The sequence below is a fragment of the Sylvia atricapilla genome, chromosome 5, assembly GCF_009819655.1.
Source record: "Sylvia atricapilla isolate bSylAtr1 chromosome 5, bSylAtr1.pri, whole genome shotgun sequence".
NCBI classification, from domain to species: domain Eukaryota; kingdom Metazoa; phylum Chordata; class Aves; order Passeriformes; family Sylviidae; genus Sylvia; species Sylvia atricapilla.
The window spans coordinates 1837482-1863485 of record NC_089144.1 but is presented as its reverse complement, the minus strand read 5'-3'; the positions used below and the strand labels follow the sequence as shown (position 1 = coordinate 1863485).

The 26004-nt window shown below is 43.4% G+C and overlaps 1 protein-coding gene across 1 annotated transcript in view; it reads left to right on the top strand.

The window, feature by feature from the left end:
* Positions 1 to 1873: 1873 nt before the first annotated feature.
* The window catches only part of CADPS2 (calcium dependent secretion activator 2), a 269361-nt gene continuing 245230 nt past the window's right edge, over positions 1874 to 26004 (top strand). The window contains exon 1 of the mRNA XM_066318926.1: positions 1874 to 2276. Within this exon, the coding sequence (XP_066175023.1) occupies positions 1977 to 2276 (300 nt within the window). The 5' untranslated portion in view covers positions 1874 to 1976. The remainder of the gene's footprint in view (positions 2277 to 26004) is intronic.

Sequence of the window (26004 nt, the reverse complement as noted above, 5' to 3'; positions counted from 1 at the left end):
ACACAAAATGCGATGTGTCCCTTCCCTCCCGCGGCCTGCCTTCCCGGGAGGCCCTGATCAGACTGCAGAAATTTGGTTCTCACACGGTGAAATTTTCTTTCATTTTAGCGAGGGCTAAGTGGTAGGCTTTTGTACGGTTCTCACAGCCTTAACTGCGACAGCAACCACTGAGACTGTGCACCTATCTGGATCATCAGGTAGTCTAGAGATATGATTTCAGAGAGATGTGAACTACCTGTTCGTGGCTGCAGCTCTCCACAGGAGTAACGCGCCAGAGCAATGTACACCTGAGCATCAGCCCACCTGCCTGCTCAGAGACGCGCACCTTCGCTGCCCTCCTTTTCTGGGGCCGTCTGAGAGGCCCCTGATTCCCGCACCGAGGCTGGGCACAGGACGGCAGCGAGGACGCTCCCCGTGCCCTCTGTGTGTCCGGGGCACGGAGCCGGCAGCGGGGCTGCGGGGAGCTCCCTGCGCAGCGCTGTGCCTGTCTCTGGAGCCGAGCCGTGACCCGCGGTGTCCCCGCGGTGTCCCCGCGGCCCGGCACAGCCCAGCACAGCCCGGCACGGCACAGCCCGGCACGGCACAGCCCGGCACAGCCCGGCACAGTCCGGCACGGCACAGCCCGGCACGGCACAGCCCGGCACGGCACAGCCCGGCACGGCACAGCCCGGCACGGCACAGCCCGGCACGGCACGGCACGGCACGGCACAGCCCGGCACGGCACAGCCCGGCACAGCCCGGCACGGCACAGCCCGGCACGGCACAGCCCGGCACGGCACAGCCCGGCACGGCACAGCCCGGCACAGTCCGGCACGGCACAGCCCGGCACAGCCCGGCACAGCCCGGCCCGGCACAGCCCGGCCCGGCACAGCCCGGCACGGCACAGCCCAGCACGGCACAGCCCGGCACGGCACAGCCCGGCACGGCACAGCACAGCCCGGCACAGCCCGGCACAGCCCGGCACGGCACGGCACAGCCCGGCACAGCCCGGCACAGCCCGGCACGGCCCGGCACAGCCCGGCACGGCCCGGCACGGCACAGCCCGGCACGGCCCGGCACAGCCCGGCACGGCCCGGCACAGCCCGGCACGGCCCGGCACAGCCCGGCACGGCCCGGCACGGCACAGCCCGGCACGGCACGGCACAGCCCGGCACGGCACAGCCCGGCACTGCCCGGCACAGCCCGGCACGGCACAGCCCAGCCCGGCACGGCACAGCCCGGCACGGCACAGCCCAGCCCGGCACAGCCCGGCACAGCCCGGCACAGCCCAGCCCGGCACAGCCCGGCACAGCCCAGCCCGGCACGGCACAGCCCGGCACAGCCCGGCACAGCCCGGCACGGCACAGCCCGGCCCGGCACAGCCCGGCCCGGCACAGCCCGGCACGGCCCGGCACGGCACAGCCCGGCACGGCCCGGCACAGCCCGGCACGGCCCGGCCCGGCACAGCCCGGCACGGCACAGCCCGGCACGGCACAGCCCGGCACAGCCCGGCACGGCACAGCCCAGTGCAGCCCGGCCCAGCCTGGCACGGCACAGCCCGGCACAGCCCGGCACAGCCCGGCACAGCCCGGCACGGCACAGCCCGGCACAGCCCGGCACGGCACAGCCCGGCACAGCCCGGCACGGCCCGGCACAGCCCGGCACAGCCCGGCACGGCACGGCACGGCACGGCACGGCACGGCACGGCACAGCCCGGCATGGTCCGGTCCGGTCCGCACACTCCCGGCCCGCCGAGCTCCCCGGGGCGGGCGGAGATGCCAGCCCAGCCCCGGGCCCGCCCCAGCCTCCGCCGGGAGCCGCTCGGAGCAATTCCCACGGCAACCCAAAGGCTCGACCCTCTTCCCAAACCCCGCCTCCGCTCCCCGCCCCGCCGCCGCTCGGAAACGCTCCGTGTGTAAACTCGACGTGTCCGGAACGGTGCGCGCCGCTCGCCGCTTCGCTCCGCGCTCGGTGGCGGGGTTTTCCCGGCGGCAGCGATGCTGGACCCTTCCTCCAGCGAGGAGGAGTCCGATGAGGTGCTGGAAGAGGAGCGGAGGGACGCGCTGGCGGCGGCGGGCGGCGGGCCCCGGGAGCCGCGGGGCAGAGAGGCCGGGGCGGCGCGGGCGGCCAGCCCCAGCCCCTCGGTGCGCAGCGAGGGCCGCGAGGAGCAGGAGCGCCTGCAGCGAGAGGAGCGGGAGAAGCGGCTCCGGCTGCAGCTCTACGTGTTCATCGCCAGGTGCATCGCTCACCCCTTCAACGCCAAGCAGCCCACCGACATGGCCCGGCGGCAGCAGAAGGTGAGCCGCCGTGCCCGCAACAGGTTGAGCGGCCGGGCTGGGTGTCTCGCCCCGAAAAACAAACAGCTTTTGTCGGGGTGATAGCTGGGAAAACGCAGCCGGCTTCACCTGGGGTGAAGTCGCTTTTGAGTTTGTAGAGTTGCGCTCCGAGCGGCCGTGCGGAGGGCACGGGAGCGCAGGGAGCGGGGCGCCCTGGAGGATAAATGTTGTATTCCTGCCTCTCGGCGGTGCCGGATGGGGGGAAATAAACCTTCCTGCCTTCTGACCGTCTGTGCCCAGCCCAGCGAATTAAACCCTAAAACACAGGTGAAGCAGAGAAGTGGTTTGTTTCGTGAATTGAGTGTGCTCTCTGTGCATAGAAACAATCAAAACGCGTGTTTGTGGCCAGAATGACCTTCTAATGAAGGTTGACCTAAGTTATTCTCTGTGTCCCGTACGTGAAAAACATGCTGTTGAGAACGGGCAGGTGCGTGGTAGGTGTTTATGCTTATTGTCTCCTAATTTAGAGCTATTGAGTAAGTAGAACACTTAAAGTTTGGGATTAAGGCATTACATTTCCAAATAACTACTTAAAAGCTTCAGTTCTTGAAATGTTTGGTGAAAAAAACTGGGTTTTTTGCGTTCAGTTCTGTAAACAACCAAACTAATCCAAACCAAAAGAAACAAGCAATCCCCCCCCTTTCTACATTAGTTTCCAGAAGGATAGCGGTAGGACACAAAAAATGATTTAATTCTACTTGGTTTATATGGTCTTGATACTTCCATATGTCTATGGGTTTGTAAAATCCAATAGTAAATGTTTTGGGGGTATCTGAAGTATGCCTGCTGTAGGTAATCGTGTTTAGTGAATTCTCAGACAAGTTAACGTGGCAACATGATAGAAAAATAAGATTGTTTCTGGAAGATTATTTTGTTTTTATGAAGTGTTAGGTATTTAAACTCTGGAGCCTGACTTAGAGACATCTTGTAAGCAGAAATCCAAAGAAAATCCGAAGTAAAATTTTTGAACCCACTGGAAATTCCCTACCTCAGCACAGAAATTACATTTTGAAGAGACATCTGGATGCCTCTCAAATGTGACTTTCCACTGGGCGAAGCCAAAGCAGACTTGATGTAGTGCTGATACCAATCCAGGTTCAAGCAGGAGTCTCGGAAGCCTCCAGGGATGAGATCTCACAGCCCATCTCTGTGACCTGCTCTGCTGCTGCATTGCCCTCCTCTTGATTAAATTTTCCTAATCAGCTTCCAAGTTGCAGCTTGTGGCTATCAATTGCGGAAGATACTGAGCTTTTAGAAGTTCTCGCTGATCTAAGTCACTAAGTATAGGAGCTATTTTAAAAATAGCTTCTGTATTAAGTATTTTTATTAATAAAATGTATGAAGAGAGATTACTGATGTGCAGCAAATGCAGAAATAAATCTGTTGTGGATTTGACTGTGAGCAATGAACAGACTGACAAAATTGACTTGGTACCTAGAATTAAATACTGCTCTTGGTAATTACTATTTTTAAGCAAACTCTGGATTTTGAATTAATTGCTGTATGTGCAAGGAGACTTTTGTCAAATTTAGGAATTTAGCTGCAGAACAAGGATGACTTATCTTTTCCTGGTCAAGAAACAGTGTTTTTAGATAAGACATAACACAAAAAAATAATTCTTTTCTAGGAGTTGTACTTCTGTCCAGACATCATGAAATGCACATAACCATCCTTCCTCTTGATAATTTTGTGTCTATTACCCAGTTAATTACTGCAGGTAGGATTAATAGAACTGCTCAGGAGTTCTGAGAGTTCGGAAAACCTGCTTTGATAGTTTGGGATTGCCAAAAGCTGTATGAAGGAGCCCTCTTTCATCTCTAATTTCTGTTCTCCGTGCTGCACGGTGGCCCCATGTCACCTTTGGGAATGAGAGTACAACCATCTGTCTCAAACCTTAAACCTGAAGGAAGCCGATTTTGGAGGTGTGACAGCTGGTCTGGGAGGGAACCTTGTCAATGTGGATAAGTATCTGAAGGGAGGATGTCCAGAGGATGCTCTTCTTAGTGGTGCAAAACGGTAAGGACAAGAGACAAGGGGCAGAAACAGATGTGCAGAAGTCGCACCTGAGTATGAGAGAGGATTTCTTGACTGGACTATAAGGAAGAGCTGCTTTGCTGTGTGGGTGACTGCACACAGGAACAGGTTGCCCAGAGAGGCTGTGGAGTCTCCCTGACTGGAGATACTCAAGAACCATCTGGACACAATCCTGTGCCGTGTGCTCTGGGATGACCCAGCGAGGTTGGACCAGATGACCCACTGCTGCCCCTTCCAGTCTTACTCATTGTGTGATCCTGTGCCTCATATTCTGTGGGATAAAAGTCTGTCTCATTTCCTGAATTAATTTTCTATCTGCCAGGATAGGATGCAGATATGGGCTGTTCCTTGGTCTCTTTTGCCTCAGTTCTGGCTGGTGTGAAGCACGTGGCTGGCTGTCCATGAGGAGCTGAACCAAGGCTCCTCACCTGTGTTATGTGACTGGAGCTGTCAGCTGCAGCCTGCCCTGTCCATCATCAGTTTCCAAGGTATGGTTTTGAAAGAGAACCTGTGATGCTGCGTGCTTTCAGCTCCCTGCCTCTTTCTGCTTGTGAACTCCTTGCAGTGCTTTTCCACCAGCAAAAGCAGATAGCCTAAGAATAGTATCCATCCTGCTTAAGAGCAGAAGTAATTTGTTCTTTCTGCCAGTTCATTTGGCATATTGCTGAGCAAATATTGAGGAATGCAGTTCGCTTCCTTTCTGATGAGGAACGTATTACCCAGTAAGGGAACGAGATGGAATTCATCTATCAAATATCTTCAGCTGCATTGTAATATCAGTAAGGAAATGGGTTACAGTAGGGCTGGCTTCTTATGTTCCTGCTTTAGTATCAGATTGAAATATGCTATATGGTATCTTGAAACCACCAAACTTAATGGACTGTGTTATACTAATTAAAGAATTTTTAATGCAGGCAGTGTTTCACTCCTCTGTTGTCCTTTCTTCTTCCTTCTTTCTTCTTGCTATATAAAATTAGCTCTGCTGTATGGTTATAGATAAGATTAATTAAAAAAGAAAATCAAACTTGAAGAAAAAACAAGAACTATCATAATTCACCGGAGTCCATCAATTCCTCTAACTCTCTTTTAATGACAAATTCAATGTAATTTAGCCCAGGGTTTGCTGAATCACATACTCTAATAATATGGCTGCTTTTTTTCTTTTTTTTTTTTTTTACTTCTTAGTCTCCAGGATGGATACGTGATAGAAATACTCTTTTTTAGCTCTTCAGAGTTAGTTGATGACCTATGATTATACTCTACCTTAATTTGGTTTCGGGTAGATTTTTGATAGGGAAAGGGGAATAATCAAATATTGAAGGTGTGGAACTGAAGCATGCTGTTAATTTTCAAGGTGGGGTAGCATATCATAATGAACATGGAGTCAGCTCTACAGAGTACAGCTAATGTGTATTTTGTAACATGGTTTCAATAGATATTTGTGAAAATGCGTTTAGTAATGCATTTTGCACCTTGCAGAGAAATACTGATGCATCAATGCATTACGTTTTGTTCGTTTATAAAGCAAATTTTGTCTGTCCCTGGTTTAAAGAGACTGTCACTTTTTTGTAGTTACCACTTCTTTATGAGTCTCCCCTCAAATATATTTCACCATTTTTTTTCTTCTGCCTCTCCACTCCTTGTTTTTAGTCCCCACAAAAGAGAAGACAGTCATTAACTAAGCCAAATCCTCTTTCTTCTGTTCTCCTGGCCCAGCCAAACCAAATCCCAAACCACCAGATTGAATTTGTCCGTAGGATAAGATTAGGTTGTGAAATAAATTCACTTGTGACTGTCTTCCATCAAGGGAAAGTGGATTTATTATACATATGAGTATATATGCATAATATATATACTCATATATATATATATAAAACCACTGACTCAGTGATTAGATGATGACCCTGGTAACTGCTGGTTATACTAATGAGTTCTACACACATTTGTACCCACCCAGTTGTACTCAGTGAGTGTGTGCCAAAGGCAGGTTCTGTACCTGGGAGACAAATCAGAGTTAAAATTCCTGAGGATGGAAGGGACAGCAAAGTGCTACAATTAACTAGCCAAAAAAAAAAAAAAAAAAAAAAGGTGTTCTTCCTGTGTTTTTCTTTCTTGACATTTTAAAATTGACTCTAGTGATCATGTGGCCACACAGAAATCCAAGACTAAGGGAGAAAGAGTGGTCCCAGGCTGAACAAGATTTTGTAATGCATGAAAGGCTTAGTACATCAAAGCTGGTAATTCAAGTCTTGCTTTCATAGGTGATAGGTGTTAGAAGTAAGTGATCTGGCCGTGTAGAAACTGAGTGAGTTTGCTTCCTGAATACTTGATGATCTATTTGCCTTCCATCCCTTCTCTCCCATCCAGCTACTAAATCATGAGCAGATCAAAACCATTGACTTCTAGCTAATTCTTGAAAGTAGGAGCGGTAATAATCAGAAATTTGTTTTCATCTGAATTTTGTGCGTTCCTCTTTCTTGGACTTCATCTTTAAAGGAGAGATTTATAATGATGTGTATTCACTACATAGCACTGTCATGGGGATAGACTTCATTCTCTGGATTGCAGTTTTACTCCCAATGTTTGTCTTTCTTCTGTCTCAAGCCCTTTATCTCCTTGCTTTTGTGCTGATGATTGTATCTATCTGCTTATTTATTGGCTAAGCATGTTTTGGGAAAAAAAAATTGTCTCTTGGCCTCTGAACATGCTTAATTAGATGTTGCTTTCTGCACTGCTAAAGTAGCAAGGAGAATACATCCAAAACTGTTGTTTCCAGAAACTCTAGACACGTTTCAGAGAAATAACATAGCTATAAAACTTGTTCATCTGGTCAAAATTCTGCTAAAGATCTTTCTAGGAACGTGTCTTCCAATTGTACCTTCATTTCCTTTCCAAATTTCAGGATTTTTTTGTGGTGTTATGAAAAGTAATTTTAAATCAAGTTTATTGCCTTATTTGTCCCCCATAACACCTTTGTCATCGTGCCCTGAGCTGTGTATAGTTTTTATTTTTATTTTTGGTCAAGTGAGTATAGAGAGTTCTGGTAAATCCTGTCAAAAGCCATAATATGGTAGCCTGCAGACATCTATACGTGTTGAGAGAAGATTATTCACAAATAGATCTTTCTATCCCCGTGAGAACTGGCTGTTTGGGGAAGAAGTTGGTTTTGCCTGCAGTAGGAAAGGTGTGTGCCATAGGCAATGGAGTCAGCCTTGGCTGAAGAAGTGCTGAAGGGTGATGAGAGAACCAAAACCTCCTAGTAACCAGCACTGCTTCACAAATATCAACCCATGAGTTTTGTTTTAATCTTAAATTCTTCTTCTGGCTTGCCAGCTCATCCCTGCTGGGTGTGGCTTGGCCAGAAGCTGGTGATGTGCTGGGAAAACCAAGTGTTGGTGAACAGCTGGGTGATGAAGTGATCCTGTGTGGACAGTCTGCAAACCTGCTCTACTGTGATGAAAAATTGATCACTTTTTTCTTCTGCCTGCTTGCTTGTTTTGTTTTCACCGCCTATTTTGCCTATACTTGCCTGTGAAATTTGAGTACTTATTATTTGATGGGACAATTTAATTTTTTTTTTTTTTCTGAATGCATGACCTCGGGTTGTTTCTGGGGTTTTTTTTGTCACCCATACAGTTTAACAAATGTGTTGACTCTTTTGGCAAATACCCCATTTAAAGTGGGAGACTAGTTATTAGTTTTTTCTACAGGGGAGGTGGCAGGAGGAGAGTTTGAAGGATCAGTGGATTGCCATCCTCTTTGCAGGGACTGCACAGGCTGGGCTGCTTTGCATTTTTAACCCTTTGCAGTTGTTATTCTCACATTGTATTTTGTGTCTCTGAACTGCTGTAATTGGTGATTGAGAGGTGGAAATACCAAATCAGCTCGTATTGTCTTTAATACATCATCTGTGAAATACACTCATTGATGCTGTGAAATAACAAAGCTGGAGAAAACACTTTTTTTCCCCTCTGAACCACACTCCTTTACCTGCCTGAGGCACAATATATCTAAATATCAATTACTACATACTGTCTTTAACTAACCAGAACAGAAAATACCGTTTGCTTGCTAGTTGACTGTTCATTGAGCAGTGTATTTCTGTAATAGCAAACTTTCAGTTTTTCCACCTTGCTCCCCCATACAAACCTGTTGTCACCAGTTTGTGTTTGGTGACACTACTGACCATTTGCCTTTCCATTTCCATGCTGCTTGTTAGAGTTGTTATTTCTCTTTCTGGCTTTGTACCATTTCTTTTTTCATACTGGTGAATATCACCGTGAAGTTGCTTTCAGTATGTATTGCTTTACTTTTTGAATGTACCTTTGTGTTCGTGTTCTGCTCTCCCATTATCCTTGTTTTTTCCTTGTGTGGATGTCCCTGACTTTGCTAGCCTAATATATCCCTGCCTCCTGCTGCTTCCCTTGCTGCAGGGGGAAAGCTAATGGCTCAGGGATGAGACTTGCTTTATTGACCCAAGAGGTATCCTTAGAGCAAGGTGGGATGCTTGTTGTCTGTAGGGAAGTGCTTGGCTCCCCAGCTCGCCTCTGCTCACTGAGAGATGTGTTTTGGGGTGTTTGTCTTTATGCCTTGGCTCTGCTCATGTGTTTAGGTGTACTGAGCCCCAGTTACTCTGTCTTAATCAGGAGCCAGTCTCGAAGGCTTTTATACATTCGATCCTGGAGCCAGTTTTCATATAGGGATTTTTTGGCACATTCTCTGTTTTTTTCCCGAGTTACTCCTCCTGCTGCCAGCTGATGGCAGTGGCATGTGCAGGTCTGACACTCAGACTCCTCTGTGACTTCTGGCTTGTTCCATCCCGGAGAGGATGCTGAACTCCTGCTCCTTTGCCTAGTGCCTGTCTCCAGTGCCCAGTTCTGCCTAGAAGTGAATTGAAAGCAGCCCAGCCCTTGTGCATTGCAGCTGATTCCCCCAGGTTTCAGAACAGCAGCTGTGAAAAGGCACTTTTCAGTTTGTTGCTGTGTGTGGGAAACTCTGAGCAGCAGGAGAGAAAGTGTGTTTGCATGTCGGTACCAGGCTGCATCAGCTGAAACTTGCATTTCAGAGGTTGTTTTTTCAGCCATAAGTGTTGAAGGCTTTTCGTTTCGTATTTAAAACTCCCTAAAAGTTGATGGTACTTGCTCAATAGAATTTATTTCTGGTTCTTATTTGTTTTGCAGTGAGGAGATAAAGCATATGCTTCTCTTCAAGTGATTGCTTGTATGCATGAGTTCAAGAATGTTCTTAAGTGTTTTTCCTGTCAGGAAGGGGAAAAGCATTAATTAGCAGCATTGTGAAAAATGAGCAGAGGTACAGTGAGTACTTCTTTAAATATGTGACCTGGTGAAACAAAATTAGAAAAAGCGATTATACAAGAATTTTTCTGCGGCCGTGTTTCCATTTTTCTCTTAACCATTAATTATTCATTTATATTCAATTGTCTTTTCTGTGGGGTTTTAGAAATAGAGGCTGGCTGGCAGCTTCTGTGTAGTGAAGGTGCTGGACGGATATTCTGAGTGATAGACACAAAAAGAATCCTTAGGATAATTCTTGGAGTGGAGTTGTTTGTTTCATAGACAAAAATGTGGAAGGACAAATATATAGGGTATAAACGAGACCTCTGAAGAGATGGTGTGCATCTACAGCAATTAACCATCAGTGATTGAGGGTTTCATGGACTGAGTTGAAGGTGTTGAAAAAGTGTATGGAACCAAATTAATTTGGGAGCAGAGGAGCTGTTCAGCAAGGACAATGACAAATTTAGAGAATTTGTAGCAGAGAAATCCATTGGTCATGAGAGTTGTGCTTTTCAGTATTCAACAGAAATGAAGGATGAATATCTTGGGGGTGAGTTTGCAAGAAAGATATTGGTCTAGAAAAAAAAGTATAATGATTAAAGTGGTAAATAAGGGAATAGTCTCAAAACCCATGTCAGTGTAATACAGACTAGTTAGTGCAAAGAACTGGTGAGAAAAATGGTGTGCAGGAGTTGGACTGCATGAATATCAAAGCAGTAGCATATAGTGCACTGGGGAAAACTGGGTGTTTTATCTGCAGAAAGTTGGAGTTGTTTTGTATGTTTAGGTTTTTCTAATGGTGAATTCATGAGTTTTCTTTTTCAAAGAAAAAAATTCACCTTCAGGCAGTCTATGCTGAATGTTTATCTTGCTGGCTTTTGCTGGGAAACATCCCCATTTTGTGCCTATTGCTCATAAATTCCTTGATTTATTTGTAAATTATGTATTCTGAGGCCTTATAGCAAGATTATTTCTTATTCAGAAGTGTTTTACAAATGTTTCTCTACTCCAACTATTTAATACATCAAATATGTGTTACTGCTAAAATATTAATATTGACCATTTAAATTTTTTTTATTATTTTGACCTCACTATGGATGGAGCATAGGCAAGGAGAAGAAATTAAAAAAAAAGGTTGTTTGGTATAGATCTGATATTAAATCATCTTAGAAATCTGTTCCCCTTTCAATTTCTCTTCCTTCCTACAGCATCATTAAAAGGCAGAGGGTTTTTCTCTTACCAGTGGGGATTTAAAAGTAAATAGTGGTATTATCTAGGGATGGAAGCTGACAGACTCCATTAGAATTTTTCTTTTTGTCATAGATAAATCAGCTAGCTGTTGGAGTATTTACTGGAATGGACACTTAGATTCTGCCTGCAGTGACATAGCTCCAAATGCAGTGTCCTTCTCATACCCACATGTTCTACACACAGTGGAGATTCTGAGCGTGCTAATACATGGTTATGAAGTAGCTAGATGTGTTTCAGCTTAAATATTCTGTGATACAAGTTCTGACAATCTTGTTTATATGACTTTGGGTTCTTTTCAGCATACTTTGTCTCCCAAATTAATTTACTTAAAAGACACTACTTGAGATTGAGCTTTTAAAAGTTGCCTTTCTCTGCCATCCAAGTTTTTTGGGGCTTAATAACTTAATGTTCCCAGGCCTTCTTCTGTGATAATAAATGTTATAAAAATCACATAACTGCTATATAAAGCTATTATAAGACTAGCTGTGTTTTGTGAATATAAGCCTTCTGTTTTACCAGCTGGAATATAAAAGCCCAGATATCCTACAGTGGAAAGCTGACAATTACCAGATCCAGCTGTGTGTGCATATATCGATGTATTTTGCTCGTGTATTGCTGAAAAGAAAATGTCATTCTCAACTGTGTAACGTAAATCTGATCTGTTTGTTGTGCAGATCAGTCACCCACTGATACCAGACTGTGTGAGTGGTTTTGTGTGGCTCTCTCAGACATCCCGAGTGTAGGATGTACATTACAGGACTTCTGCTACGGCCAGATGAAAATTTCTCTCCTCTTTGCCCCCATAGCCTGGTGATTTGTTAAAAAAATATGGATATTGATCTAATACCAATATCCAACTCTGAGGGACAAAGAGTCTCTAACAGTTTGAAGTTACAAAGTGGATGTTTATTACGTGCGGGATAGCTCCCAAATACACACTGCAATTTACAGATGATCCCAGGGTCTTTTTATGTCCAAAAGTGTTGAATACCCAAAACACAAATGCATATTCATGACTCTGGTCCGTCCCATTCCCCTCCTCGTATGGTAATTAGCCAAAAAGCAATTAAGCACGCGTAGTTTGTTCTTTGAAATGGGTCGGTGGTCCTTTTTAGGGGGTGGGGTCTCAGAATGATGAAGTAAGATGGGTCTTACTCGCTTTGACTTTTTAACCTTTTAGTGTTGGTGACACCTGGATCCTGTTTTCTCAAGACTATCTGATTTATGATCACATTGTGTCCTTGGAGTCTATTGATTAAGTTGACAGGCCTCCTGATTTATCAGTTCCTTAAATCTGGCTTATGTTAACAAAAGGGAAGTTTACCTCAGCAATGTCTAGTTAGTAAAGGGAAGTCTACGTCAGCAATATCTAGTTTAACTAAAGCCCTTAATTCTTTAAAATTAATATCTCACTGGGGTGGGGCATTTTTAAAACCTCTTTCCTTGCTGGATCTCCCTGAAGGTCAGTGGCGTGCTGTGAACGGAGCTGCTGTAGTCTTTGCTTGACCCTTCCTCAAACTTTAATTGGAGCAACTGGATTACACCAGTCTTTCTGCTGCTTTAATAATACACCTTGATGTCTGTAGATGAAAAACACCATGTAAGAAAGAGAAGTATTACTTATTAAAATAATGAATTTTTCAGATTATTACTAAGCCTCTAGGTGTTTTATGTGTTCTGGATATTTAAACTCTGATGTTTTAGTAACCCATGGCAGCGTTGGGCAGAACTCAGTCCAGCATGGCCTTCAAGAGGGCACAGAGAGGTGATAAAATCCCCAAACTGGGTAAAACCTCCACACATGACCCCCTTGCTGTATCACAAGCTGTCTGTTACAAGTGCACTTTACTATGCAGAGCAGCACAGAAGGGTAGGAGACTGTAGAGGCTGGCAGGTTCTGTTTCACTGTACAAATGCACTTTTTTTTGGTGTCACACTGCCAGTGGAGATGTGACTGCAGAGAGTCAGAGAGATTTAATATAAAGCAGCTAACACCGAGTCAAAAAAGAGAGATGGAACCTAAATGTGAGATAAATAGCACAACAGGGACACAACAGGCTCCTTTCTGAGCCATTAAAGCAGGACAGCGTATGCAGTGCAAACATAAAAACAGCTGAAATACCAAAGTAATAAGAGTCTTGCTCTGTCTGAAGTTAATTAGGGGCACCAAACTGCCCCTAATTACTGAAAGTGTGGGATCCTCAGCAAAGCTGCCTGCGATACTAATTAAAAGAACTGATTATAAGAAATAGAATGAATAATTAATGACTAAGAAATCATTTTGAAGAGTATCTTCAGAGAGCAAATAAAGTGCCCTTGGAAAATATTGTGACACCCTGAGCCATCCACTGAATCTAATCCTGCAGACAGACCTGAACTGATTGGCAAAGTTTGCTGTGCTTATGCTTTCTAGTGCTGAGGCAGGGCTAATGGGGGCGGAATGACAGATAAAATAGAAATAGTATTTCCATTTCAATATCAAATGCTCTCTTCAACTCTTTTTTTTTTTTTTTTTTAGTGTATGACTTCAATAGAACCTGCATATGAAGTATGCTGATGTAGGGTGTTTTGTTTGAATAGTTGGCTTTGTAATAGTCTGCTGCTCCTAGAGCAGAGAGAGGTCTTTGGTGCTTGCACAGGGCCTCTGGGTGGCATCCTCTGTGTTCATTAGCAGCGTGTGTGTCTCTAGTAATTGTTGGCTGTCAAGTGTATGGGCCACCAAATGGACTGTGATTTTTCTGTGTTTGTGAAAAAAAACAGCAATATGGAAATTGCATCCGGCAGAATAAAAATTAAAAGTTTAAAGATGTATCTTCTAAAAAAACCCACCAACCAACCAAAAAACAAAACAAAACAAAAAAAAAAACAAGAAACCACCCAAAAAACCACACACACACAAAAAAACCAAAAGCCACAAAACAAACAAACAAACAGAACCAAATAACAAAACCCAAAAAAAACCCCACCACCAAAATAAACCCCAAAATAGCTCAGTTAATAAGGCTTTTTTGTCCTAAGCAGTTCTTTAAAGGGGCTAATCAGGGGTAAACTTTTATCCAGGCATCTGTTTGGGTGTTTCCACCTGATTGACACTCCTTAATTTATTAATTTGAACTGTTTTTTAGTAGCCTTAATCCTCAATTACATTGACGCATACATAGAACTTTAGATTAGGAATAAATAAAAATAAATGCTTGGAAACATTAAACCCTAGGAGCAGTTTCCTCTGCTGGAGGCGGAGGTGGGAGGCTGCAGGTACCCCAGAGTTTTGGGGTGTACATGAAGGGGACATGGGTCTGAACCCACAGCTGTGTGATGTCATCTAAGACAGGCATGACATTTAATTCCCAGTGATCAATCTGTGATCAGTGTCGTGATCACTGTAATCAATCCGTGATCAGTCCGTGATCAGTGTCGTGATCACTGTGATCAGTCTGTGATCAGTGTCGTGATCACTGTGATCAATCCGTGATCAGTGTCGTGATCACTGTGATCAATCTGTGATCAGTGTCGTGATCAATGTGTGATCAGTGTCGTGATCACTGTGATCAGTCCGTGATCAGTCCGTGATCAGTGTAGTGATCACTGTGATCAATCTGTGATCAGTGTCGTGATCACTGTGATCAGTCTGTGATCAGTGTCGTGATCACTGTGATCAATGTGTGATCAGTGTCGTGATCACTGTGATCAGTCTGTGATCAGTGTCGTGATCACTGTGATCAATCCGGGATCAGTGTCGTGATCACTGTGATCAATCTGTGATCAGTGTCGTGATCAATGTGTGATCAGTGTCGTGATCACTGTGATCAGTCCGTGATCAGTCTGTGATCAGTGTAGTGATCACTGTGATCAATCCGGGATCAGTGTCGTGATCGCTGTGATCAATCCGTGATCAGTGTCGTGATCACTGTGATCAATCTGTGATCAGTCCGTGATCAGTGTCGTGATCGCTGTGATCAATCTGTGATCAGTGTCGTGATCGCTGTGATCAATCTGTGATCAGTGTAGTGATCACTGTGATCAATCCGTGATCAGTGTCGTGATCACTGTGATCAATCCGGGATCAGTGTCGTGATCACTGTGATCAGTCTGTGATCAGTGTCGTGATCACTGTGATCAGTCTGTGATCAGTGTCGTGATCGCTGTGATCAATCCGTGATCAGTGTAGTGATCGCTGTGATCAATCTGTGATCAGTCGTGATCAATCCGTGATCAGTGTAGTGATCACTGTGATCAATCCGTGATCAGTGTAGTGAACCCCTCTTTATGTGGGGCTGGTGTTCCCAGCAGGGCCAGCCCCAGAGCTGGAATACCCGTGTCCTTTCTGGTGTCTTTCAGCTGCTCTGAGCTGCAGCAGATAGAGCAGCATCTCCCTGGTGCCATGAGGTGTGTGCAGCTGAACTGGTGAGTGTCCCTTTGGTCCCACAGTTGTGTGCTGTGACCGTGGGTGTGCTCAGAGCCTGGGAGAAGGATGTGGACACAGCTGACTCCTGTGTGCTCACAGTGGGACCATGGCCGTGACCCCGCTGGTGTATTCCTGCTTCCCTGCCTGCTGGGCTCCTGCCGCACTCTCCATGGGATGTGAAAGGCATGCATTTCTCTGGGGGTTATATATATACATATATATATATTTAAGGGAGGAGAGAGGCTGTGTCTGCATGAGAGAGGCAGGGGAAAAAGCCACAGGTACTATAGAAGAGGATTAAAATGAGTGCTGCACTGCATGTTACGGTCTCATTGGTTTTAAAGTTATGCATTAAAATAAAATACTGAGATGCAAGTTAGTTAGTACCACTGCTGTTTCAGAAAGATCTTTTTATTTGTTCTGTTTATTGTAATGGAACTTGTAAATTGCCATTGAATTTCTTTCAAAACAAACATCACAAGCTCCCAAACCCCGAAAGAAAGCCAACAAATCCAACATCCTAAACCCTACAGATCTCTCTTGGCTTTTGTAGCTTTTTCAAAGACAAAACTCCTAAACATTGTGTTAAGGAATCAAAGATGTTCATATGAATGATGTTAATAGTAAAGATTTTATTTTTTATCCATATTGAGCTTTTAGAATTGATCTGATTCCTTAGGGCTAGGTCAGATTCCTTAGGGCTAGGTCTGTTGAAATGAACACACTGAATTTCTAGTGTTCTGTTTCTGCTCTTTAACTTTTACAGGCATAAGACTTAAATACGTGGCTTGATTTTATATTTAGGGTGGATTTATACCTTGGCTGCAGACATTTGCTTTGGAAGCATATGCGTTCTCAGTGTGAAGGATAATTTATTTTCCTAATTTGATTGAATTTGTGGGTTGTTTTTTTTTTCCTGTAGTGAAAAAATAATTAGTGCAACAGGAAAGCAGCTGTCTCCATTATGTGTTTTAAAAAAAACAATAAGAAAAAATTCTCCTCCTGCACTGCACAACTGTAGAGATAGTCAGACTTTTAGTCAGTCTGACTTGAGTGAGGCTACAGAGGCAGGAGCTGTCAGGAGTGGCTTGAGGTGGAAAAAAAAGGAGTAGGTCTATTTTATTTTTGGTAGTGATGTGGTTAGGGTGGAACAGCTCCCTTTATTGGTGGTCAGACTGACACTGCCTCAGTCAGTGCTGATAAGATAAATGGGGTAATGCCTAGTGACTGTAATAGCTGGAGTAATAATTCTTCCCAGGGACTGAGTGAAGAGGTGTGAGGAGCTCTGAGCAATACAGATGGTCAGGGGTGCAAATCCATTTCAGTCTATAGTGCTGGAGAGGCTGGAAAATGAACAGAATTGCATCATGACATCCGAGTAGGAGAGGTGGCCTCTAACCTTTCCTTCCTGAAAGGCTGAAGGATTCAGGGAGAAACTCAGTCATTTTGTCAGTGGAGTGAATCCATCCTCGGACAGGATGTGCAGTTGTGTGTGTAAGGCAGGTGTCAGGTGGCATGTGCTCACCACAGTCATTCATATCTGTAAATAAGAAAAAAATAGTACTTCAGGTACCAAAATTGAAATCTCTCTCAAAAATACTTGTTATTTGCTTGCTAATTTTGGGCCTAATAATTATAAGCCAAATAAAGCATTGGAATAATGTGTTGGGGATTTTTTTTCTGTTGCAAGTAAGTGAATTTTTGCAATCAACGCAGAAGAGTGAGAGTGATCAAGATTAAAATTAAATTAATTGATTATTAGATTAAATTAATCCTGTTTTGAGGGGGATTTGATAGTCTCAAGCTAGGGATACCATTTCTGATGCAGCAGCTTCCTAACATGTGTATTTGCAAATTTTGTGCATACAGCTTAGGAAACCAAAGCAGGAGCTTTTTTGAAAGGTGGCGCAAATAGGAGAGCTGTAGATTTTCCCTCACTACATTGTGTGAAAACAGGTATTTTATCCCCATGCCCATTCACAAGATTCTTTTTGAGTGACCAGATCATCACCAGGGGACGTGTCTGCTGCCAGACAGCTCTGCTACTGGATTTGTGCCTTGACAGAACATGGAACAAGCCAGGCTGACAGAGCTGCTGTGCCTCAGGAACACCGAATAAACATGCTGGCAAATACCACAGATTATGGAAAGATTACATCGCAAAATTACTGCCAAACTGATGAAGGTATTCAACACACACTCCAGTCACTGTGTATCATACTTGAACTGCAAATAGGAAGGGACCTCCTGGGTTGAGTCCAAAAATGAGACATTTTGTCTCTTTCATCAGCAGGTGAGATTTCACTCAGTAGGTATCGCTGCCATTCTTCCTGACTCTAATCCTTGTGGGGCTTTTGTTTCCCAGACAAATGCACTTGCAGGTTTGGTTTATACCCAGTTCCTGTTCTGCCAGCTCTGCCCTTCAGCTGCAGTGACTGCTTTTCTTTCCTGAAGGATTTAGTAGAGGCTGGTGTCTGGTTCTGCTGTATCAAACAATCCAGATAATCGGAACCATCCCTCAGGCAGCAGTGTCTCTTCTTCTCTGACTGTCCTAGCTGCCTTTATCTGTGGGTTTTGTGGCTGGAGTGAGCATCCCCTTGTTCTGATGTCACATTAACACGGTACTTGGAGTGTGCTAAGGCAGAGCATCTGAGTCTCCAGCTCAGAGCAGCCAAGGGGAACAGAAATCTCACAGGAGTTGTGAGTCCTGCCCTGAAGTTTGGGATGTTGAATTTCACCCTGTTTCTTTCACCACAGCTCCTGTTGTGGCTATTTTCCTATATATCTTTTTATCCAATATGTTTTATTTAATCCACTCTGTGTGCTAGTGCATCCCAGCCCTGAATACCAGTATCAGTCCTCAGATTCAGCACATTTATAGTCGTGTTCCTGTTCTCTTTGTCATAACAACATGGAAACACTAGTTATTGCCAATTTTCAGTTACCTTTCCTTCTAATTCTCCTTTAACAGTTACCCTCACATTTTTTGGAGTTTTTTCCCCCTTTGTGGCAGTATCTCTACTGTATAAAACTGTTGTCTAGATAAGATCTGCAGCATTCTTCTTGCCAGAAAGCAAGAATAAAAATAAAACAGATTACTTGATTTTTATAAAATTTAAACAACTGTGGTAAATTGATGACTTTTTAATCCTTCCTATTCTGGCTCAGATATTACTCCATTACTCTTACCTTGATTCTAACTTTATTTTTATATCCTTGTCCTGAGGAGTTCATGCTCCTCTGCTTATAGAGGGCCACTGCCCTCTTTTGAGAAGGAGGATATTTTGGTGGATGCTGGACAACTTTCAGACTCTTCTGAAGAGTTTGCACACTGCCTCATTCAGGGCTCTCAACTCTTCAGATGACTGAATTGAGTAACTCCTCTTAATTCCTTGCCACAGAGGATAAATTGCCACTTCTCGGTTTCCAGGCTGAAGAGATCTTCCTGACAAAATGAAAACTGCTGAGACCAGGTTTGTGTTCAATAACCAGGCCTATCAGCAGGCTCTCAAAATAATTAAGTGCTGTGGTGATAAAGGACAGAACGTGTTCGGTGGCACAGTTTGTATGAATTCACTTGCAGCGTTGCTGTGCGTCTTCCTTCTGCTTGGTTTTTAGCCCAACCACCATCAATAGTCTTGAGTTCCTGGTTGTCCAGGAAGCTTCTAAAAAGGCTGTTTCTGGCATTCTGCCCTGGCCACACCTGGCACAGTGCAGAGCAGAGTTTACGAAACATCTGTTAGGTCAAGCATTTTGTTGACCGCAGGAGGTTAAATGGTTAGGACATACTGATTTCTCTATAGAATGTCTCCAGACTTGTGAATTTTCTGTGCTTTTGGGTATGACTTGAGTGCTCGTAGCATTCACAGCTTGTGGCATACAGGAATAACACGTGTAACAGCAGCATTTGGAGTTAATCTTTCCCTCTCAAATACTGAGCCAGTATATATACACGAGTGTTCTGTGCAGCAAAAAACGTAGACTGGTGCTTCCTTCCTAACTTCCCTTCCCTTGACACCACAACTTTGTAGTTTAATAGAGCACAATAAATAGAGTTACTTATGGCCCTCTGTCATCTTTTATCCTGCCTGTGGTGTGTTATTTCAGGCATCTCCTGGCATTGGAAAGTTGCAAGGAACCTTGGCCTGTCTGCCATCCTCCTACTCAGCACTTCCAAGTAATAATTTTAGGAGGGCTGTTATAAAGTATATACTGTGAATTTTTTCTGAAGGTCAGTCATTTTTTTTTCTGTGCTTCTTGAGAATGGTGCTTGTGCTTGTGCTAGAGACCACGTGAATCACTCTGAAAGTCTGGTTCTTGTTCCTGTAATATTTAATTGAAGCTAGGCAAACCTCATTCACCACAACTCTTGCACTTCTCACACTCCTCAGCAGTACTGGATTTTATGGAATGGCATCTGTGTCTTTTGGTTTAGGCTTGCACTGTCTGGTGCTTTGCACCAGAAGGGAGAAAAGCTTTAGAAAGGGGAAAAATAGGCATTCTGTCAAATGAAGTTGGTAGTCTCAGTAAAAGAGTTTAAAGTTGGAATTAGAGGAAGGAATAAACTCTCTCTCTCTGGAAGTTCTGGTTTTTGTATCCTTCAATCCTTCATTATCATGCCTTCTGTGCAGAACAGGAGGAATATCCAAGTTGCTCCTCTTCTGTAACTTTGAAAATAAAAGAAATACTGAAAGTTGGGTTCCGTCTGAAGTTTGGAAAGGAAATTGCATCTCCGGGATTTCAGACTGCCCCTTGAGCTGACGGTGCAATAGCTGTACAGTGTCAGCTCAGTTCCCCTGACATGCACCTAACCACTGGGCCATTTTTTTTCTGTGACAGTGGGAGAGATGGACATCAGGAATCCTGTTCTGTTGCCTTTTGGTCAGATACATCAACTACCAGCACAGCGTATACCAAAGCGTTCTCAGGCAACTTTTGCAGGATTTAAGATAAGAATTTACTCCTGACTTAAACTGGGAAGGCTGGGAGGCTTTCAGCCAACTTCCTTTCATTGTTTCCTTCAAACATCTGATGTTATCTGGTCATGTTATTAAATGTGTGTGCTGTCCTGGGGCCACTGAACCTTTTCCCCTTTGCCTGTGTGCTGTGCCCTGCTCAGATCCTGGCCTTCAGGGGACTTGAGCAGGGAAACTGCTGTGGTTCAGTGGCATTTTGCACAAGTAGATGCTCTGTGAATACCCTGTGAAGTTGTAGCTAAGCATTTATGGAGTGTAATAGCTTTGAGACTGTTTCCTTATTTTCCTTTTTTTTTTTTTTAAATTTTCTTTTTAAGAAGGGAACAAAAAAAAATGGTCACGGCGCTAAACTCTAATTAGAGTAACTTTAGAGGAACCTGCTTGATTTGCCTTTTGAGCTCTGTGCTCTGTCAGGCAGGTTTTGATCAAATGCTTTCCTGCCAGCATTCAGCTGTTAGCATTCAGTCTAAGTTAGTCACCAGTGAATTATGGTCTATGATGTGGTCCAGGTCCCATTACTCCAGTTCTTTTCTCTTTATCGATTTCCATTCTCATTTTCATTATTGTCCTGCTCTCTCGCTGCGTGCTTCCTAGTGCTTTTATTTGGTGGCTTTTCAGAATGAATGTCCATGAGTCATGATTTGAAATAAAATGCTAATAATGACATTATGCAACACTTTGAAATAAACATTTCTGAGATTGTTCCTTTTAAGTGGTAGACTTTGAGAAAAATCATACCACTCTGCAATCATAAGGCAGTAGAAATTTGGAAAAAAAACTCCAGAAAGAACAAGCTGGTAAACTTTTAACATTTAATTTAAATACCTCAGTCTTGAATAGGTTTGCCAGCATCAGGAAGAGTGAGAAAATATGTGAGTCAATATGTGGTGTAAAGATAGGCAGATGAGAGGGGAAATAATTTGTTCTAGGGGAGGTAATCTGGATTTTCCCTTACGGATGGTGATGAACATCCTTGCTTGAATGTTTTGACTTTGAAGAAAACTTCAGAAGCATTAGCAAAGGAAAACTGTCATTTGGCAGAATTTTCCAGAATTGAGCATACTTCTAGTTTGGGTAGTATAGTTTACTGGTAATTGGTATTTTTTCCAAAATTAATTTAAATGGTTTTACCTGTTTTGACAGTGGTGCCTCTGATGGTCAGACACGAATAAGAGGAACCCGTCCAACTTTTCACTATTTCAGTTGTTCTGCTTCCAAGATACTAATTTAGTAAAATGAATAGGAATTAAAAAACTGCTGGTGATTGGTAGCCTACTGATTATGACTGTAAAAATAAAATCCATTATTAGAAAAGAGACAAGCATCTAAAAGACTTGGGTGAATTTATCCAGTGGTATCAAACATCAGTTGTCTGAGGCAGATCATTTGATTTTAAAATGCCTGTTGAGCTCATAAGCAGCTCAGCTTAGCAATTACTAATTGGTCATTAACTTAGGAGCACCTTTGATCTTTCTTTCAGCCTCCTGTTCAGAAAGGGATGTGTTTGTGAATCCCCCTTAGAGGGCATTGTGGATTTTTGCTAGGTGTGTTCATTTTTAGAGAACAATAATGTGCTATTCCTATGTTTATACAAGAATTTTGGGTGGAGGAGAAAAGTACTTTGGCTTTAAACCAGATGGCTCATGGAGAGTGTGAATTTATTCTTTAACGTGTGAGTCTGGGATTTCAATGTATATAACAAACATAGTCATCAATCTTTTCTTTATTTATTTTAGATTACTTTGTAGCAGTTGTTTGTAGGAGTAATACAATTTGGGTAAATATGTCTAGAAATCCTTGTTGTTAGAGGTTAGAAATTTAGGCTGAATTTGCATTATTTGCATAGCTCTAAAATTTAGCAGAAATGGAGATCAGATCCTGGGGGGGAATTCCTTGTCAAAAGGTGAGGTAGTGTTTAAAAAAGGCTCACAGAATACTAATTTCTTTTCCTTATTTTTCAGTTGTTTGATACTGTTTATTATTAAATAATACATTATGTACTCTTATGAAAAAGGGGGATTTTTCGCTTACACAGAATGTTAATTTCTAAAGTAAGAAAAACATTAATTGTTTCATAAGTGTTAGCCCCCTTTAAATGTGTTTTTTCCACAAATTCTGGATCACTGTGGATGTTGTGAGCATGCTACTGCCTTGTCATGATGCCAGAAACATCTGTTATTTTTGGGTAATGAAATGTTCCACTTCCAGAGTATTTTGTAACCTGTGATTCAGTATCAGGATGGAAACTAAGAGATGTAAAGTTTGGTGTCAGCCTTTTTAGTGATGGTACAGTTTCTGTGTATTTCAGTGCAGATGTGGTACAGTGCTGGAGACAAACACTTTTCCCAGTGTTCCCACTGGATGCTCCAGTGTCCTGAAACACAGTTAGGCCTTAAATTTGCATGCATACTGTGCTATCAGAAATCAAAACAATTCTATCCCAATGCACTTGAATAATAAAGATGAATAACCTATGCCCTGGACACATAAGATTTTTCTATCATAGATATAATAAACAATTTTATGTAGCATAAAATTATAATAAATTTAATAGAATTTAAAATAAATAAATATATTTATTTAAGAAATACGATTATTTCTTTTTGTATCTTGCCTTGTGTTTAATGTTGCTAAGTACCTGTTCCAATTATTTTTTCTCTGTACCTCTCATATGCCTCCTGCAACTTGCTCTATCATATTTGGAAAAAAAGACATGTATTGTGTTTTTAATACAATGCAAAATTTTATTAAACTTTACTTAGCAAAATACCTTTGCATGTTTTCTAAACAATTATTTGAAAGTTGTTTTTCCCTGAAGAAAGGCCTTACTTCATTTAAAGCAACTATCTCATTGGCCTGGGGTGTTTTTGGTGTGTAGTCTTTTATTTTGGTTTGGTTGTTCAGTGTTGGTCTGTTCGTATTTCTAGGTTCAGAAATGCTGCTTTGAAGGAAGAGGCAATCTCTCATGATGAATTTCCCTTCATTTTCTTCCCCTCTGCTGGAGTGAGTGGTCCTAGAAAAGATTCTTTCTCCTGTAATGTTCTGACTGAAAAGAAGTGGCTACTGCAGCACTGCTGGTTCAGCTTTGGGATTAGATATTGCTCTGTCTAGTTCTTAATTCTAAAAAGTTAGATTTTAGGAAATGATAGCACTTGTTCTATGGTAATTTGAAAAAAAAATAGATCTCTATGCTTTATACAGTTTGTTTGCTTTCTCCTGTCTCAAGAGTATTAATCTTATTTTCAGTCCTTCTCTGGAAAGACCTTTCAGGTAGCTTGCTGCCTCTGAAACCTTTCATAATAACTTCATGCTTCAAAACATGCCATCATAGGTTTGTCCTTAAAAAAAAAGTTCTAACTCTTTTTTGCAGTTTTTAAAAGCAAACTTTCTTGGCATATGGGCTTTTAAATTTTAAACTTTCAAGTTTTTTTCGAAGGAAAACTCAGTGCCTTTATGAGGCTGCTTTGCTTCCTTGCGAGCTTTGACTTCTTACAGATCAGAGACAATGCCCTGGGGAATCAGTGTTCCATTCAAAGAAACACACATGCAGATTGCAGTGAGTTCTAATATCAGGAAAGATCATGATACGGGATTTCTGTATGGTTAGTAACATTAGAGCAGAATTGCCATTAAAGACTTATTTCGGGTGGTTTTCACTTTCTTTTGTCTTCAGCTGGCTGGCTTGTAAAACCAGATTGGATTATCCTGGAGTTTCAAACTGCTGAGAGCGGCGCATCTGTAAATGTGAATTATTTAAATGTGAATTTATTTATTTAAGGTACATAAGAAATATCTATGCAACATGAAAATTAAAATACCAAGTTAAGTAGTGTGCAGCTTTTAGAGATCAGGAGCTAAATCTGCAAGGCCAGAAAAATAATGCTTTCAGTATTCCTCATGTTTCTGGTAACTCTTCAGTGGCCAGTTGTGTTCTGTCATCTTGGTGTTGCCATGATTTCACAATTGCTCTTTTCCCTGGAAACTCACTTGTATCACCCATGGGACACTGAAATAGCTGTGCACTATTCCGGAGCTGAAATTTCTGGTCAGAAAGGCTCTGGAAAGTTTTAGTACTGAGCTCTGGAGTAACTTCTTCCTGTGTTGGTAGAAGACTGTCTTGCGTTGTAGAATGTAAGAGTAGCTGAGATCATGGAGTTTTTGTCATTTGTATTAAACAGGTTTTTTTGGTGGTTGTTGTTTTGGGTTTTTTTTTAAATCCCTGAGTGGTTCTTTAGCACTGTTGTTGCAAGTTGGTCAGCTTGTTGAGCTTGTTTTGGAGACAAAGTACAACAAAGTACTCTCTGAAAAAAAGAGTATGAAGGTCAGAACTTCAAGCCTATGTTTGTGTAGTCTTAAATCATATTCGTGGGTCATCATATGGCTTTTTGTTTAAAAACTGAAACAAAACTCTGATGTTCGCCACAGATCTTTTTAGGCAAAAACTAGTTTTGTTTAGTATTTTATCCTAAATTGTCTTGACTATAAGGAAAAGCAATTTTGCTTCTAGAATTAAGAACTCTTCCTGCTTAGTTTCTTTGGAGCCTTTTTTTTTTTTTTTTTGCTTCTGTTTGGCTGGAATATAAACTTCAGCACAGAGATCTGGTTACTTTGACAAGATTCTTACAAAGTGTGAACAAGAATGCTGTGGGCATAATGTAGCATTTGTATTGATTTCTCTTTTTGTTTACTGCAAATCTGTGTTCAAGTGTAGCATCCTTCTAAGACCTGGCACTTGAGAATTCGTAAGAGCTCCTTCTCCTCCTGTGTAGCTGCTTATTTCTCAAGGCTGGAGATGCTTTCAGAGAGGTACCTAGTCGTCTGCTCTGCAAACTCTTTGCTATCAGAGCTCACTTGGATGGGGGATGGAAAGAATTAACTGTTTCAGAGGAATAAACCAAAATATTGTCGAGACGTAACCTGTGAAATAATTACTTCTTGTAATACAGTGGTCTAAAGCACTTCAGATGATGTAGAAAGCTGGTGGAGGAATAACTAAGTACTTGCTGATGTGCAGGCTTGCATCAGACCTGGATGCCAGTGGAAAAGCAGATGAGGAGCTTTAGGAAGGGTTGGCAGCTAAGAAGAGGAGGTTGCTTATCCCAGCTGGTGGATGGGGTCCGCGCTTGGGACCCAGAGAGCCACAGCCACCCCAAAGGATGTCTCTCTAGAAACAGCTCCTTGGGGCTCAGGGGCTCCTCAGCTGGCACAGGGGCTTCTCAGCATCGGGCAGAGCAGTGATTTTTCAGCTCAGTGATTCCAGCTCTCAGTGATTTCAGCTCAGTGCTCTCAGCTCATGCCCTTGTGAGTTAGCCCCTCTTTTAGCCGGCCGTGGTGAGAGAGAGAGAGAGGTCTCGTATGGAATTTCCGCAGGTGGTACTTTATTGAGAGGGTACCAGCGAAAGGGATCCAGGGACGAGGAACCTCTGCTGACCAGAGGAAACTCAGGGGTTTTTATGGGACACCAGGGTGGGAGGAAAAGGGTACAGAACCAATCAATTGTAGCAGATCTATGTAAAATCCCGAGGGGGCTTGTGGGTCTCCGGACAGGTCGCCGTGGCTGGGAGGTTTGTCTTTGTCTTAGGGGCTCTGGGTGAAGTTGTGAAATTGTTCCTTGACTCCTCAGCTTGGCTCCCTCCAGGGCAGCACTGTGTGCCCTGTGCCACAGCCACCCATCAGCCAGGCTGCCGTGCTCTGAGACTGCCCCAGCGCCTGCAGGTCCCTTCTTC